General features: G+C 61.8%; 1 protein-coding gene across 1 annotated transcript in view; it reads left to right on the top strand.

Annotated features, from left to right (window-relative positions):
- The window catches only part of OBSCN (obscurin, cytoskeletal calmodulin and titin-interacting RhoGEF), a 96955-nt gene that overhangs the window by 40674 nt on the left and 38988 nt on the right, over positions 1 to 17293 (top strand). The window contains exons 33-48 of the mRNA XM_038755935.1: positions 280 to 546; positions 1802 to 2068; positions 3226 to 3498; positions 5124 to 5390; positions 6094 to 6360; positions 6444 to 6716; positions 7557 to 7835; positions 8317 to 8583; positions 8752 to 9015; positions 10293 to 10556; positions 12000 to 12269; positions 12564 to 12830; positions 13020 to 13286; positions 13391 to 13663; positions 14994 to 15269; positions 16734 to 17012. Of these exons, the coding sequence (XP_038611863.1) occupies positions 280 to 546; positions 1802 to 2068; positions 3226 to 3498; positions 5124 to 5390; positions 6094 to 6360; positions 6444 to 6716; positions 7557 to 7835; positions 8317 to 8583; positions 8752 to 9015; positions 10293 to 10556; positions 12000 to 12269; positions 12564 to 12830; positions 13020 to 13286; positions 13391 to 13663; positions 14994 to 15269; positions 16734 to 17012 (4320 nt within the window). The remainder of the gene's footprint in view (positions 1 to 279; positions 547 to 1801; positions 2069 to 3225; positions 3499 to 5123; positions 5391 to 6093; positions 6361 to 6443; positions 6717 to 7556; positions 7836 to 8316; positions 8584 to 8751; positions 9016 to 10292; positions 10557 to 11999; positions 12270 to 12563; positions 12831 to 13019; positions 13287 to 13390; positions 13664 to 14993; positions 15270 to 16733; positions 17013 to 17293) is intronic.

Raw genomic sequence — 17293 nt, 5'->3', positions numbered from 1 at the left:
GGCATCAGTGTCTCACATCACCCATGCCCACACACTCCACCCCCTTTGTCTTCAGGCCCTTCCTTACCCCGAGACTTGCTTCTTCCAGGGCCCCTCGCCGGTGACCACTCTAGACGGGGTACCAGCTGGGGGTCTCTATCAGGTGCCCTCGCCCAGGTGGGCAGGTCAAAGTGGCCCCGGAGACCAGAAGCAGCAGCGTTTCCCCGGTGCCCGGCTTTTCCGAGGCCCGCCGCCCCCGGGCCCCGCGCTGACTCGGCGTGTGCCCGTCCTGTCCCGCAGCGCGTGAGGTGACGGTCACCAGCCCCATGGAGGCTGTGGAGGCGGTGGAGGATGGCAGCGCGGCCTTCTCGTGCGAGCTGTCCAACGAGGACGAGGAGGTGGAGTGGTTCCTGAATGGGGTCCAGCTGTTCGACGATAGCTTCCACGAGATACGCCACCCGGGCACCCGCCACACCCTGCTGCTGAAGCGGGTGGCCCTGGCCGACGCCGGCACGGTGCTCCTCAAGTCGGGCAAGGTCTCCGAATCGGCGCAGCTGACGGTGAAAGGTGAGACCCCGCCACCCCGCTCCCCGCACCCCCGCCCCTCCCCGGAAACGTCCCTGAGCCCCGCTGAGCTCCCCCGACCCGGGCAACCTGGAGACCTGCATCCAAACCCCGGCTCCGCCACTGGCCTGCTGGGGTATCGTGGGCAAGCCACTTCACTTCTCTGGGCCTCAGTTTCCTCCTCTGGAAAATGAGGATGAAATACAGGCTCTCCCTCCCCCTTAGACCGGGTGCTCCACGTAGGGTAGGGAGGGATGGGGACTGGATCCCGTGTGAAGCGCTAAACACGTATCCCATTATTGGTGCGGCAGAAAGGCCTGGGCTCTCATCCCGGCTCCACCACTTGTCTGCTGTGTGACCTTGGGCAAATTCATTCAATCGTATTTATTGAGCGCTTACTGTGTGCAGAGCACTGTCCTAAGCGCTGAGCGCTTACTGTGTGCAGAGCACTGTACTAAGCGCTTGGGAAGTACAAGTTGGCAACATATAGAGACGGTCCCTACCCAACAGCGGGCTCACTTCACTTCCCTGGTCCTCATTTCCCTCATCTGTAAAATGGGGATTCAGAGGGTGAGCCCCATGTGGGACAGGGACTGTGTCCAACCCAATTTGCTCAGATCCACCCCAGCGCTTAGGACGGTGCCTGGCATGCAGCAAGCGCTTAACAAATACCATTATTATTATTATTATTATTAACGATGACGGCATTTATTAAGAGCTTACTATGTGCAAAACACTGTTCTAAGCGCTGGGAAGGTTACAAGGTGATCAGGTTGTCCCACGTGGGGGCTCATATTCTCAACCCCCATTTCCCAGATGAGGGAATTGAGGCCCAGAGAAGTTAAGTGACTTACCCAACGTCACACAGCTGACAAGTGGCGGAGGTGGGATTTGAACCCATGACCTCTGACTCCAAATAGTGGTAGTAGCAACAATAATAATAATAACAATAATTATCCGGCCCGTTGTCCACGGCAAGTTCCTTGGAAGCCCGAAGTGTCCCGGCTCAACCCTGCTGCAAAGACTGCGGGCTTGTTGTGGACTTTTCCGGGGTCGGGCGGAGGGATGGATCCGGGCTGGGCCAGGCCTCTTCCCTGCCCCTCAGGTAGTTCACCAGGGCAAGGTCCGGGGACCGACAGGACCGGGACAATCCCCGGCTCGGCCCGTGCCCAAGCCGGCGGGGTCTCCGGCCACCGGGGCTGACCGCCCGGCCAGCCGGTCAGCGGGTCTGGCCCCGCGTGGCCCTCGCCCCCTCCAGAGAAGCCGGCGATGTTCCTGAAGCCCCTGGAGGACGTGAGCAGCCAGGAGCGGTGCACGCTGGCACTGCAGTGCGAGGCGTCGCGGGCAGCGGTGCGGGCCGCCTGGCACAAGGATGGCGTGGAGCTGGGGCCCAGCGACAAGTACGACATCCGGCACGCCGGCTGCACCCTGGGACTGTTCGTGCACGACCTCAGCCGGGACGACGCCGGACTCTACTCCTGTGACATCGGCTCCGATCGCACCCAGGCCCGGGTCACCGTGCACGGTAGGGCCCCCCCCCCCCCATCCCTGCCCCGCTCCTCCCCACCCCCACGGCCCCCGTGCCGGGCCGTGGCAGAGAGCTGGGGGGAAATCCTGCCCTTCCTCCCCGCACTGTCTCCCCTTCCCCTTCTCATCCTCACTCCCTCCTCCTTGCCTTTCCCTTCCCCTTTTCCCTTCCCTCGTCGTCTTTTCCACTGTCCTGTCCACCCCCCAGGATCTCAGTACTGCCAGCCACCCCCTCAGAGATGCTGCGCCCCGACCACAGTCTTCTAGACTGTGAGCCCACTGTTGGGCAGGGACCGTCTTTATATGTTGCCAACTTGGACTTTCCAAGCGCTTAGTACAGTGCTCTGCACACAGTAAGTGCTCAATAAATACGATTGATTGATTGATTGACCACTCCCCCAACCCAGACTGCAGAGGAAGCCTGGAACAATAAATAATGATAATGTTGGTATTTGTTAAGCGCTTACTATGTGCCAAGCACTGTTCTAAGCGCTGGGGTAGATACAAGGTCATCAGGTTGTCCCACGTGGGGCTCACAGTCTTCATCCCCATTTTACAGATGAGGTCACTGAGGCACAGAGAAGTGAAGTGACTAGCCCGAGGTCACACAGCTGACAAGCGGCGGAGGCGGGATTAGAACCCACGACCTCTGACTCCCAAGTCCGTGCTCTTTCCACTGAGCCACGCTGCTTCTCTAAAAATAGAAAGGAATAGAAAGGAATAATAACAATGGTATTTGTTAAGCACTTACTCTGTGCAAAGCACTGTTCTAAGCGCTGGGGAGGTTAGAAGGTGATCAGGTTGTCCCACGGGAGTCTTACAGTCTTCATCCCCATTTTACAGATGAGGGAACTGAGGCACAGAGAAGTGAAGTGACTTGCCTAAAGTCACACAGCTGACAGTTGGAGGAGTCGAGATTTGAACCCACGACCTCTGACTCCAAAGCCCTGGCTCTTTCCACTGAGCCACGCTGCTTCTCTAAGAATAGAAAGGCGACAGTGGAAATTCCATTCCCTTCACCCCGCAGGCAGGTTTTCATTCGCCCAGCCTCCTGGTTTCCATTCCGCCCGCCAGCCAGGGCTCTCGTCTTGCCCACGTCGCCACCCCCCAGGCCCCTCCGGCCCCGCCAACCCCTCGCTCTCTCCCCCCGCACAGACCTGAACGTCGGCATCACTAAACGCCTGAAGACCACCGAAGTCCAAGAGGGGGACAGCTGCAGCTTCGAGTGCATCCTGTCCCACGAGAGCGCGGGCGACGCCGGGGTGTGGACGGTCAACGGCCGGGACGTGGGCGATTCCGGCCGCTTCCAGGCCTCACGCCAGGGACGGAAATACACCCTGAACGTCCGGGATGCGGCCCTGGCCGACGGAGGAGAGGTGGTGTTCACCTTGCGGGACCTCCGCTCCAAGGCTTCCCTCATCGTCACAGGTGAGAGGCAGGGGGCCCGCCTGGCCCCCCCAGCTACTCATCCTTTGGGGCCCCGGCCCGGCCTAGTCGCCAGTCGGCAGCAAGTTTATCCTGGGGAAGTTTCCTGAGCCTCACCCGGGCCCGACCCATCTCCCATCAAACAGGGCCCAGGCTTGGGAGTCAGAGGATCTGGGTTCTAATCCCGGCTCCGCAACTTGTCCGCCCTGCGACCCTGGGCAAATCTCTATGCCTCAGCTACCTCATCTGCAAAATGGGGATTAAGACTGTGACCGTCCTACCCGATTGGCTTGTATCCACCCCCGCGTTTAGTACAGTGCCTGGCACATTGTAAGCGCTTAACAAATACCGCAATTATTATATGATTATTATCATTAAGATGAGGATTGAGACTGTGAGCCCCAAGTGGGACAGGAACTGTGCCCAACCTGATTATCTTGTATCTACCCTAGTGCTCAGAACAGTGCTTGGCAGATACTAAGCACTTAGCAAATGCCATAATAAAAATAATTATTACCATTACAATTTGGCCAAGCCTGCCTGACCCTCGGACTCGGGAGCCAGCTATCCGTGGGGGATCTGCAGCCTAGAACTGCCATCCCGATGCCCGCCAGACATGGGCCAAAGGGCCCATACCCTGAGGCTGTAATAATAATAATAATAATAATAATAATAATAATAATAATAATAATAATAATGGCATTTATTAAGCACTTACTATGTGCAAAGCACTGTTCTAAGCGCTGGGGAGGTTACAAGGTGATCAGGTTGTCCCACGGGGGGCTCACAGTCTGAATCCCCATTTTACAGATGAGGTAACTGAGGCCCAGAGAAGTTAAGTGACTTGCCCAAAGTCACCCAGCTGACAATTGGCGGAGCCGGGATTTGAACCCATGACCTCTGACTCCAGAGCCCGGGCTCTTTCCACTGAGCCACGCTGCTTCTCTACACACTGTACACACTGGACCTCCTCCCCAACCCTGGGTGAGATCGCAGCCCTGTGTGAGAAGCAGCATGGCTCAGTGGAAAGAGCACAGGCTTTGGAGTCGGTGGTCATGGGTTCAAATCTCGGCTCCACCACTTGTCAGCTGTGTGACTTTGGGCAAGTCACTTAATTTCTCTGGGCCTCAGTGACCTCATCTGTCAAATAGGGATTAAGACTGTGAGCCCCCCTCGTGAGACAACCTGATCACCTTGTAACCACCCCAGTGCTTTGCATGTAGTAAGCGCTTAATAAATGCCGTTATTATTATTTTAGCATCCTAATATTTGCCTCCCAGTTGGCTGGGAGGTCTGCCTGATTGACAGCCACTCTGCAGCGGTCTGCTTGATTGCCAGCTGCTGCCTAGGGGTGTCAGGACTCCGAGGGCAGCAGCCAGGAGGGGCAGGGAAGGACCTCCGTAGCGGTCCTGGTGGTGATGGTTGGGGGGCGAGGGGCCGGGCCCACCCTCATCTCGGTTTCGATCCGCTCCCGGCCTGACTTTCGGAAAGCCCCTCCACCTCATCTCCGGGGCGCGGGTTCACCGGACCCCTGGCAATCGGGGATGACCCCCTCCCTCCCTCCCCTGCCCGGGCTCCCTGACTCAGACTCTGCCTCTGAGCCCTACCCGTCATCACTCCACCTGCAGAGAAGCCAGCGGTCTTCACCAAACCCCTGGAGGACCAGACAGTGGTGGCCGGGGAAGATGTCCAGCTGAGCTGCGAGGTGTCCAGGCCCGAGGCAGACTTGCGCTGGTCCAAGGACGGCAAGGCCATCCGCAAGAGCCTCAAGTTTGACCTGCGGAGCGAGGGGACCCAGGCCGTCTTGGTCATCCGCCGTGCTGACCCCCAGGACGCGGGCCATTACACGTGCCAGACCCCCACTGCCCGGACCACCGCCGTGCTCCATGTGAAGGGTACGGACCGAGGTGGCCCACAGAGGGCCTTCACCCCGGGTGCCGGGTCCCAGATCCCCATTCTCCCACCCCCCAGCCCTGCGCTCTGTCTGCTCGGGTGCCCTCGGTGAGATGTAAAGCCCCTGGCCCTTCATGGGCAGCAGCAAAAAGGGGGGTCCGGCTCTGCTGCCTCTGACTCTTGCGGGTCACCCCAGGGTGGTGGGGAGTGCCCTGCGAAGCTGAGAAGCGGCGTGGCTCACTGGAAAGAGCCCGGGCTTTGGAGTCAGAGTTCATGGGTTCAAATACCGGCTCCGCCAATTGTTAGCTGGGTGACTTTGGGCAAGTCACTCACTTCTCTGTGCCTCAGTTACTTCATCTGTAAAATGGGGGTTAAGACTGCGAGCCCCCCGTGGGATAACCTGATCACCTTGTTACCTCCCCAGCGCTTAGAACAGTGCTTTGCACATAGTAAGCGCTTAATAAATGCCATTATTATTATTATTATTATCATCACCCTTCTGGCCCCGTCAAGCCACCGGCCGAGGCATCCTCTGGGAGACGCGGCCAAGGCGCCGTGAGCGGAAAGGTGGCATTTCTTAAACATCTGCTACGCGCCAAACGCTGTGCCGAGAGCATGGGATCATGAAGCCAAGGCGGAGGTGGGAGCAGGGAGCATGGGCAGGGGCTTGCCCGGCTCTCACGACCCCCGTCTCCGCTGCCCCAGACCAGCCCAACCGCTTCACCAAGGAGCTGGAGGATCTGAAGGCGGAGGAGCGGGGTGTGGCAGTGCTGGAGTGTGAGACGGAGAGGCCTGCTTTGGCTGCAACCTGGCGCAAGGGCGATGCGGAGCTGCGGATCTCAAGGAGGCACATGCCCGGCCAGGCGGGCACCGTGCTTACGCTGACCATCCGGGCACTGGTTCAAAGTGACAGCGACACCTACACCTGCGACGTCGGGGATGCCCAGACCCGTGCCAACCTGGTGGTGCTCGGTGCGTGCGGGGACGGGCGGGGCGAATGGGCACGGGGTCGCGAACCCGGAGCCGGGGTCTGACGGCTCCCCACCCTCTTCCAGCCCAGAAAGTCATCATCAGCGAAGGCCCAGAGGACGTGGAGGTGGGCGAGGGGGAGGCGGCTACATTCCGGTGCCGCGTCTCCCCGGCCGACTTCAGCCCGGTACTGTGGGCCCTGGACGGGACCCCGCTCCTCGCCGACGGTCGCACTGAGATCCAGACCCGGCCGGACGGGTGCCACGTGCTGACCGTCCGGCAGTTGGCACCTGGCAACTCGGGAACGGTCAGCGTCCGGGCAGGAGAGCAGCAGGCCGAGGCCCGTCTGGTGGTCAGAGGTAGGAAGGGGCTGGGGCGGCGGGGTGGAGACCCCCAGAGAAAGCCTGGTGGTGGGGTCGGGCAGGGGCGGAATCTCAGCCGTCCTCTCCATCCCCGTCCTGCCCGGGGATGTGCTGGGGACCGCTGTCTGGTAGGAAAGGAGGTGTCCAAGGGGCCTCTTGGAGGAGGCGCCAACGGTTGGAGCGGTAAAACTCACCCAAGTGGTCCTGTCACCCCTCGCGGCAAGTCCTGGCCACTCGTGAGCACATCTGGGCCGGTTCCAGCTTCCCCCAGTGACTCGCCCAGTTCACCCAGCAGACGAGGGGTAGGCCTGGGATTAGAACCCAGGTCCTCTGACTCCTAGGCCCGGACTCTTTCAATCGATCGGCACATAAGCGCTGTCAGGGCGGAGTGAATATCAAGCGCTTAAGGGCTAGGGACTAAGGAGCATAGATGGTTCAGAAGAGAGGGCAAATAGGATGGAGGGCAAATAGGATGGAGGATGGAAGATGTGACTTTAGGAGGATTTTGACGACGGGGAGTGCGGTGGTCTGTCGGGTGTGAAGAGTGAGGGGGTTTCATGCCAGAGGGAAGATGTGAGCAAGCTGTTGAGAGACAGAGAGGAGAGGTGGAGATACAGTGAGTAGGTTGGCTACAGAGGAGCAAAGGAGGTTCGGGTTGGGGTGGACTCCCCTTGGTCCTTTTCCAGCCCTTGGGGGTCGCGTGGCTTGCCCGAGTTCTCCCAGCGAGCCGAGCCGTCCAACGACACTGTTCCCCCGGCTTCCACCGAGGCCCCGCCCGGAGTCCCCGCATTGAGCCTGACCACCCCCTCCCCACCTCCGCGTCTCTGTCCCCGGCAGGGGTGCAGCTACAGTTCCAAGAGGGCCTGCGGGACGTGGCGGCGGAGGAGGGCGCGGCGGTCACCCTGCGCTGCCAGCTGAGCGCCGCCGCCGTCGCCGCGGCCGCCCCCGTGGAGTGGAGGAAGGGAGGCCGCGTGCTGGAGGCCGGCCCCAAGTACCAACTGAGGCAGGACGGGGCCGTGGCCGAGCTGGTGGTCCGGGAGCTGGACGCGCGGGATGCTGGGCAGTACAGCTGCTTCTGCGGGGACCAGAACACCACGGCCACCGTGGACGTGACCGGTAGAGTCCCGCTCCCAACCCTCCCCCTCCCCCTGCTCGGCCGGGCCGGCACACCTGGAGAGCCCCAAGGTGTCATGTGAGCCCACTCTCTTGGACTGTGAGCCCACTGTTGGGTAGGGACTGTCTCTGTATGTTGCCACTGGTACTTCCCAAGCGCTTAGTACAGTGCTCTGCCCACACTAAGCGCTCAATAAATACGATTGATGATGATGATGATGATGTAGACAGGATGGCACACCTCGATGTCCATGGACTCCGGCCGATGGAGGGCAGGGGGTGGGGGCAGTCGTACGGCCCAGCCGGAGTGGGTGAGGGGCGAATCTGGGAAGGCCTCGCGGGGGAGGCCGGGGGCTCGGTTCTACCGATTGTGCTAGCCGCCCCATCCCCTGCCGCCCTCACCGAGTGCCTGTAGGGAGCCCCTGCCGCCTCCCCGGGCCGGGCCTCCCCCGACCCCCATCTTGTCCGTTCCCCCACCCACCAGCCCCCGCCAGGCATTTCACGGAGGAGCTGCAGGCCGCGGAGGCCCCGGAGAGAGGCTCGGCCACGCTGCGCTGCCAGCTGGCCCAGGCCGGGGCCCGGCTGGAGTGGCACCGGGGGCAGACGGTCCTGGCGCCCGGGCCCAAGTACGCCATGCGGCAGGAGGGCCGGCGGGCCGAGCTGCTGGTCCGGGACCTGGAGCCGGAGGACGGCGGGCATTACACCTGCGTGTGCGGGGACCAGACCTCCACGGCCGTCCTCAAGGTCAAAGGTAGGCCCGGCCGCCTCAGCCGCCCGTGGGGGACACAGGGGAGCAGGCGTCCGGCTGGGTAGGGTCGTCGGGCCTCGGGGTCCCCGGAGTCTCCCCTCCCATCTGCCTTCCCACGGGGCCTAGGGGGTTGGCGGCATCCGACGGCCCCTCTTGTGTTTTGCCCCACAGCCTTGCCGCTGGGCTTCCGTGAGGAGCTGCAGCGCCAGGAGGCCCCGGAGGGCGGCTCGGCCACGCTGCGCTGCGAGCTGACGCGGGTGGCGCCGGTCACCTGGAAGAAGGGGTCGCGGACCCTGAGGCCGGGCGGCCGCCTCCAGCTGCGGCAGGACGGCACCCGGGCCGAGCTGCAGATCGCCGACGTGGAGCCCGGAGACGCGGGGGACTACACCTGCCTCTGCGGGGACCAGAAGACCACGGCGCCGCTGGCCGTCATTGGTCAGTCTCTCCCCACTTCCCCCGCCGGGCAGGGTGGTCTAGTGGATGGTGTCGTCTACCGGGTGGCCTGGAGCAGGTCACTCATCCTGTCTAGACCTCTGTCCTCCTCTGTGCAATGTTGGGGAAGCCCCTGCCCTTCCTCTCTCCCTCCCCATCAGCCTGAGCGTCCCCAGGAGACCAGGGCCACACTGGCTTCATGGCCGGTTTGGGGCACTGCCCCCATTGGGTTCTGGGACCAGAGGCCAGCCCCAACTCCCCGGAGTGACCGGGTTACTGGATTAGCTCCAGGAAGGTGTCCCATCCGAGGCAGAACCAGCCCCCTGCCAGCCTGGCCGCGGACTTCTGTCCCGACTGGGCTTCCCTCATCATCCCTGGCCGAAATAATAATAATAATAATTGTGGTATTTAAGCCCTAACAATGTGCCAGTCACTGGACTTGGCTGGGGTGGAGCCAAGCAAATCAGGTTGGGCACAGTCCCTGTCCCACATGGGGCTCACAGCCTTAATCCCCATTTTACAGATGAAGTAACGGAGGCCCAGAGAAGTGAAGTGACTTGCTGTGGTCACACAGCAGACAAGTGGCAGAGCCAGGATTAGAACCCAGGTCCTTCTCATTTCCAGGACCGTGCTCTATCCACACACCACAGTAACCTGGTTCATTAGTTAATTCTTTCATTCATTCATTCAATCGTACTTATTGAGTGCTTACCGTGTGCAGAGCACTGTACTAAGCCCCTGGGAAGTACAAGTCGGCAACCTATAGGGACGGTCCCTACCCAATAACAGGCTCACAGTCTAGAAGTGGGAGACAGACAACAAACCAAAATACGTAGACAGTTCTAAGCGCTGGGGAGGTTACAAGGTGATCAGGTTGTCCCACGGGGGGGCTCACAGTCAATCCCCATTTTCCAGATGAGGGAACTGAGGCACAGAGAAGTGAAGTGACTTGCCCAAAGTCACACGGCTGACAATTGGAGGAGCCGGGATATGAACCCCTGACCACTGACTCCAAAGCCTGTGCTCTTTCCACCGAGCCACGCTGCTTCTCTAACAAGTGTTAAGTGCTTTCCATTGTGCTGAGCACTTCGTGCTGAGGTAGATACAGACTAGGTTGAATCTAGTCCCCGTCCCACATGTCTAAATAGGGGGAAGTGGGATGTAGGCCCCGTGAGGGCCCCGTAGGAGTGTATGTCTCTCTCTCCCGGTCTCTCCCTCTCTCCGTCTCCCCATCTCTCTCTCTCTCCCCATCTCTCTTTCCCCCCACCACCCCATCCCAGCCTCGCCCGCCCTGTTCTGCGAGGAGCTGAGCAGCCAGGAGGTAGAGGAGGGCAGCACGGTGACGCTGCGCTGCCTGCTGACCAAGCCAGCCCCCGTCACGTGGAGCAGGGGCTCCGAGACCCTCCCCGCGGGGGCCAAGTTCAGGATGAGACAGGAGGGGGTCGTGGCCGAGCTGCGGATCCGGGACCTGGGCCTGGGGGACTCCGGCCCCTACACCTGTGCGTGCGGCAGCCAGGAGACCACCGCCGTCCTGACCGTCCTCGGTAAGCGTCGTCCTCGGCCGGGCTGGGGCTGCTCCGCGCTTACTGTGCGCTGCGCACTGTACCAAGCCCTGGGGGAGATACACGATCATCAGGCCAGATGCGATCCCTGGCCCACATGGGACTCGTGAAACAGCGTGGCTCGATGGAAAGAGCACAGGCTTGGGAGTCAGAGGTCGTGGGTTCAAAATCCCGGCTCCGCCAATTGTCAGCTGTGTGATCTCGGGCAGGTCACTTCACTTCTCTGGGCCTCAGTTACCTCATCTGGAAAATGGGGATTAAGACTGTGAGCTCCACGTGGGATAAGCTGATCACCTTATATCCTCCCCAGCGCTTAGAGCTTTGCACATAGTAAGCACTTAACCAATGTCGTTGTTATGGGACTCGCAGTTTTTCAAAGTGGGAGGGAGAACAGGTATCAAATCCTCTTTTTAAGCTTGAAGAAACCGAGGCCCAGAGAAGTGAAGTGACTTGCCCAAACTCACACAGCAGGCACGGGGTGGTGCGGGGAGTCAGGATTAGCAGCCGGGTCCTCTGACGCCCAGGCCTGGGTCCTTTCCACTGGGCCACGCTGCTTCTCTGGCCCGGCAGGAACCACCCCCAACCTCCCGCTGTCTCTCCGCCTGGCCTCTGCCAGCTGGCTTCGCGGCCCCCTCCCCGTCTCTCCTCTCCCGCTCTGCCCCCATGGCAGACCCCGGCTTCCTCCTCGACTCTCCGGCCCAGGGACCGGGTGGTTCTCTAGCGTGGCTCAGTGGAAAGAGCACAGACTTTGGAGTTAGAGGTTATAGGTTCAAATCCCGGCTCCGCCAATTATCAGCCGTGTGACTTTGGGCAAGTCACTTCACTTTTCTGGGCCTCAGTGACCTCATCTGTAAAATGGGGATGAAGACTTTGAGCTCCCCGTGGGACAACCTGATCACCTTGTAACCTCCCCAGGGCCTTGCCCATAGCCAGCGCTTAATAAATGCCATCATTATTATTATCATTATTATCCCTAGAGCCCCACCAGGGGGGTGGCGACTCCACCCCCATTTCTACCCATTGCGGGAGGGCGGAGTGGGAGGACGCGGTGGGGTGGGGGTCTGGTTTGCCTGTGGGAGCTGGGGTGAGCCACACAGGGCCCCTCAAACGACAGGGGACCCCATTCCTGGAGACCGTGACCTCAGGTAGCTGCCCTTGTGGAAACTCTCAGGCTCATCTGTGCCCAGCTGTGCCCTGGTCTGTCCCCGGGCCCCCATCTGGGCCCCACTGGGCGGGTGGAGGTGGGGAGGGACCTGTCCAGGCCGAGGCCTAGGTGAGAGGAAGTGAGCCATCGTGGCTCTGGGTTGCCTCCCGCCCTCAGGGCAGTAGTGGCAGCTGGCAAGAGTGGCAGTGGAGGTGGGCAGGGCCTCCTCACGGTCTCGCATCCGACCATCTCACCCTTTCTTTCCCGTCCCCCCCCCGCAGCCCGGCCGGTGGTGTTCACCCGGCCCCTGGAGAGGCAGGTGGCCCAGGAGGGGGCCACGGCCACGCTGCGCTGCGAGCTGTCGGAGCCAACCCCCGCCGTGACCTGGAGCAAAGGCGGCCTGGAGCTTCGGGCCGGTGCCCGGCACGAGATGCGGCTGGTCGGGGCCACGGCCGAGCTGCTGGTCCACGACCTGCGGCTGGAAGACACCGGCCCCTACAGCTGCGACGTGGCCGGGGGCCCCAGCACCACGGCCACCCTCACCGTCACAGGTTGGGGATGGATGGTGGGGCCGCGGGGGGCGGGGTAGACCTGGACCGGGACGCAGTTGGGGGGGTAGGCCGAAGGGTCCAGCGTCTCAGACCACTCCTCAGGGCAGGGGGATGCCGGAGGGTGGGGGGAGTCCCCGTTGCACCCTTTGGCGCCCCCGGATCCCGCCTCTTCTCCCAGCCCTCAGGCGTGGACCCTCCCCACCGTGAGACTCAGATTCCTTCCGAGGTGGGGCTGGGGGGCGGGCACAGGTGCCCCCGGTGACCCTGCGGCCCTGTTCTCCTCCCCGGGGGTAGCCCAGCCGGTGGTGTTTGAGAAGCCACTGCAGCCCCAGGGGGTGGAGGAGGGCGGCTCGGCCACCCTGCGTTGCGAGCTGAGCAAGGCCGGGACGGCGGTGGAGTGGAGGAAGGGCGGCGTGCAGCTGTTCCCCTGCGCCAAGTATGCCATGCGGCTGGAGGGCCGAGTGGCCGAGCTGACCGTCAGGGACGCCGAGCAGGAGGACTCGGCCGAGTACACGTGTGACACAGGAGACCGGCAGACCACCGCCACCCTGACCGTCAACGGTGAGGGTCCGCCCGCCGCGGCCCGGGAGCGGGAGTGCCCCCGGCCGTTTCCTCCGCCCTCCGGGGGCTCACGGGTGGGAGGAGGTGGTGCCAAGTACAGCCCTCTGCTCAGTCTGGGCCCAGCAACCGGTGCCCAGAACCCACCCGGGGATTGATGAAGGTTTGCCGTCGGCACCTCGGTCCCCGCAGCCCCCAAGCCCAAGTTCAAGAAGCGCCTGCAGAGCGAGGAGATGGAGGAAGGGGGGACCAGCGTACTGCGCTGCGAGATGACCACGGCCCAGGCCGCCGTACACTGGACCAAGGAGGGCGAGGTCCTCACGTCCAGCTCCAAGTACGAGATGAGGCAGCAGGGGACGGTCCAGGAGCTGGTTATCCACCACGTGGAGCCCAAGGACACCGGCGAGTATGCCTGCGTCGCCGGTGACCAGAAGACCACCGCCACGCTCAAGGTCAAAGGTGAGGCGGGCGGGGAACGCCTATGAGGTTGGGCGAGCAGGTGGGCGGGACACCGATGCCGGGGAGGGTCTGTCTCTGAGCCCCCCGCTGGTCCCGCCCCGCAGAGCCAGAGGTGACCGTGGTGCGGGGCCTAGAGGACGTGGTGGTGAGCGCCGAGGCGGACGTGGAGCTGGCCTGCGAGGTGTCCCACGAGAATGCCCGCGACGTGGAGTGGTGCCTGCAGGGCCTGGCGCTGCAGAGCAACGAGGTGAACGAGATCACCGTGGAGCAGGGCACCCGCCACGTCCTGCGCCTGCACCACGTCACGCCGGAGGACACCGGCACTGTCACTTTCCGGGTCGGACGACACACCTCCACCGCCCAGCTGACCGTCCGAGGTACGGAGCGGGGATCAGGTCGTCGTAGCCCGGTCTGTCGCTGTGCTCGGGGTCCTGACCGCTGGACGAGCCTCCTGTCTCCCCACGTCCAGCCTCTCCCTCTCTAACCCCCACTCTGCTTTCCGGCCCCCCGCCCACGGAAGCGAAGAGGTGCAGGAGGAGAAGCAGCATGGCTCAGTGGAAACAGCACGGGCTTTGGAGTCAGAGTTCATGGGTTCAAATCCCGGCTCTGTCAATTCTCAGCTGGGTGACTTTGGGCAAGTCACTTCACTTCTCTGGGCCTCAGTTACCTCATCTGTAAAATGGGGATTAGGACTGTGAGCCTCCCATGGGACAACCTGATCACCTTGTAACCTCTCCAGCGCTTAGAATAGTGCTCTGCACATAGTGAGCGCTTAATAAATGCCACTGTTATTATTATTATTATTAGAGGAGAAGGGCGGAGGGATGGAATGGGCAGTGGCTCAGGGCCCAGCTTCTGCTTGGTCTAATCTCAATGATGGGGTCAATTGAGCACTCACTGTGTGCCAAGCACTGCGCTGAGTGCTGGGGCTGGTCCACGACAGTCAGAGAGGACACCGTCCCTTTGTCTTTGGGGCTTGAGGACTGGGAGAGAGAGAAGAGGGATCCTCCCCACAGAGTATACAGAAAGAAAAGCAGTACCGGAAAGGGTGAGCAACTTGCCCGAAGGCCCCCAGCAGGGCAGGGACGGGGCTCCCGGCTCTCATCCCTGTTGCAGCCCTGGAGACGTTTGTTGGGGTGGGGGAGGGCCACTCTGGCTCCCCCCTTCCTGCCCCCAAAGTGGACAGCCAAGAGATCGAGGTGGTTAACTGGGCCACCGAGGGCCGGTGGGCAAACGCCGTGGCAGAAGCTACGCTCTTCTCCAACCGGGGCCTCGGGCGGTGGGGCCGGGTGGGTCGGGAGGATCATTCGGGCATCATCCACTCCTTTCACCACCCTTGGTCCCGGATAACTGAGCGCCCACCCGTCATCAACACCACACCGTGCCCTCTCCCCGGGAGACCGCATCCCTCCTCAAGGTCCCGCTTCTCTTCCCGCTGTTCTCCACTCCCATCAATTCGGCCTTTGGAGTTCTCCCAGGAAGCCCCGTGGGGGGGGGATGCAGAAAACCGGATCAGGCAAACAATTTGGGGGTGGCTGGGTGGCAGCAGAAGCAGCCTACGATCCTCTGAGAAAGTGAAAAGGCACCAGTCCTCCGATGCCCGTAATCCTCAGTGCAGATGACTGGGAGTTTGGGGGTGCAACCGGTTGGCCCACCCCTGCGTCCCGGGCAGTTCCCCGAGGTGCCCATGTGCTGCGTCGTCCACAGCACCGGAGGTGAGCGTCGTGGAGGGACTGCAGGACGTGCGTCTGAGCGAGGGGGAAGATGCCCAGTTCACGTGCCGGCTGTCCCGGGCACCGGGGCCGGACGTGCAGTGGAGCCTGGGCGGGGTGCCCCTCCAGTCCAATGAGATGAACGAGATCTCCGTGCAGCAGCAGGGGACCGTCCACATCCTCACCCTGAGGAAGGTCACCCCGGAAGACTCCGGCACCGTCAGCTTCCGCGCGGGGCCCAGCACCTCCGAGGCCCGGCTCAGCGTCAGCGGTGAGTCACGGGGCACTCCGGGCACCCCCGACTCCGGTGTGGTGGCCTCTCCCCAGCCCCGTGGATTGGTCTGGGACGGCTCCCTGAGGAGAGACAGGGTTTTGCCAGAGCTGCAGACTGGGCACTCCGATCGGCGGATCACAGCCAGGCCCGGGACTGTCTCCCACAGAGGCACCACGTGGCTCTGAGGAACTGTCCTGACCACCCTCCTGGATACCCACTCTCGTGGTTAGGGATGGACTCTCATTTCTGACTTTCTCTCTCCATCCCTGACTCTCCCCCGGTGACCCATACGGACCATCACACCCCTGATTTTCCTCCCCTCTCCATCCCCGACTCTCTCCAGTGACTCAGCGCAGGCCATCCGACACCCCAGGGACCCAGGATAGACCTTCCGACATTCCCGACTCTCCCCTCTCCATCCCTGACTCTCCCCCAGTGACTCAGCACAGACCATCTGACCCCCTTGACTCTCCCCTCTCTATCGCCGGCTCTCCCCCAGTGACCCAGCAAGTGACATCCAACATCCCCGACTCTCCGCCACTCACCATCGCCGACTCCTCCAGTGACTCGGGGTGGACCATCCATCATCTCTGACTCCCCTCTCCATCCCCGACTCTCCCCAGTGACCCAGCACAGATGTTTGTCTGTGGATAATAATGATGGCATTTATTAAGCGCTTACTATATGAAAAGCACTGTTCTAAGCACCGGGGAGGTTACAAGGTGATCAGGTTATCCCACGGGGGGCTTACACTCTTACTCCCCATTTTACAGATGAGGTAACTGAGGCACAGAGAAGTTAAGTGACTTGCCCAAAGTCACATAGCTGACAGTTGGTGGAGCCGGAATTTGAACCCATGACCTCTGACTCCAAAGCCCGGGCTCTTTCCACTGATCCACGCTGCTTCTACCCAGGATCTGCCCAGGCCCCGCCATGGGTGTTCTTGATCCTTGACAGAAGGAAGGGGGTGACTGGGAAAGGGGAAGGGAGGGCAGCGGGGACCGGCCAAGGCACAGGCTTGGTGGTGAAGTGGCTTCCTGGAGTCAGGAGGTGGGGGGAATTTGCGGGGGAAGATGTGGCGAATGCGAGGGTCAGAGGGAACAAGACGGCCACACAGCGTGGCTCAGTGGAAAGAGCCCGGGCTTTAGAGTCAGAGGTCACGGGTTCTAATCCCAGCTCCGCCAATCGTCAGCTGTGTGACTTTGAGCGAGTCACTTAACTTCTCTGGGCCTCAGTGACCTCATCTGTAAAATGGAGATGAAGGCTGTAAGCCCCCCCGTGGGGCAACCTGATCGCCTTGTAACCTCCCCAGCGCTCAGAACAGCGCTTTGCACATAGTGCTTTATAAATGCCGCTAAAAAAAAAACACCATAAAAAAAACCCAAAACGGCCACAGAAGAGGGGGAGGCGAGTGATCGGCGGGAAAGATGGGGCCTTCTGAACCCAAGCTGTTCCTTCCAGAGGCGGCCGCCCCGCTGGCCTTCATCCGGGCCCTGGAGGACCTGGAGGTGGAGGAGGGCGGGGCAGCCACCCTGCGCTGCGAACTCTCCCAGCCCGCTGTGCCCGTGAGCTGGACCAGGGGCGTCGACGACGACGCCGTCGTGGCGGGCGACAAGTTCCGGCTCAGCCAGGACGGGGCCGTCCACGAGCTGCGCATCCTGGGCGTGATGCCCTCCGACGCCGCCGAGTACACCTGCCACGCCGGAGACATCAGCAGCAGCGCCCGGCTTCGTGTCAAATGTGAGTCGTCTCCACGCCGCCCTCAACCGTGACCCCCGGCCATTCAGTCATTCATTCAGTCAGTCGTATTTACTGAGCACTTGCTGTGTGCAGATCACTGTACTAAGCGCTTGGGCGAGTACAATACAACAATAAATACATTCCCGGCCCCAAGGACCTTCACTGGGCTCCGCACAGCCAGTCATCGGTCACCACGGGGGCCGTGGAGGAGAGGTGGGATGGGGGCGGAGGGAGGGAGCGGTCCCCGTGGGGAGACCGAGGCAGCGGGCAGTGACGCACCC

The sequence above is a fragment of the Tachyglossus aculeatus genome, chromosome 13 (assembly GCF_015852505.1).
Source record: "Tachyglossus aculeatus isolate mTacAcu1 chromosome 13, mTacAcu1.pri, whole genome shotgun sequence".
Taxonomy (NCBI): domain Eukaryota; kingdom Metazoa; phylum Chordata; class Mammalia; order Monotremata; family Tachyglossidae; genus Tachyglossus; species Tachyglossus aculeatus.
Note: the sequence above shows the minus strand (reverse complement) of the source record. Positions and strands in the feature narration are given on the sequence as shown.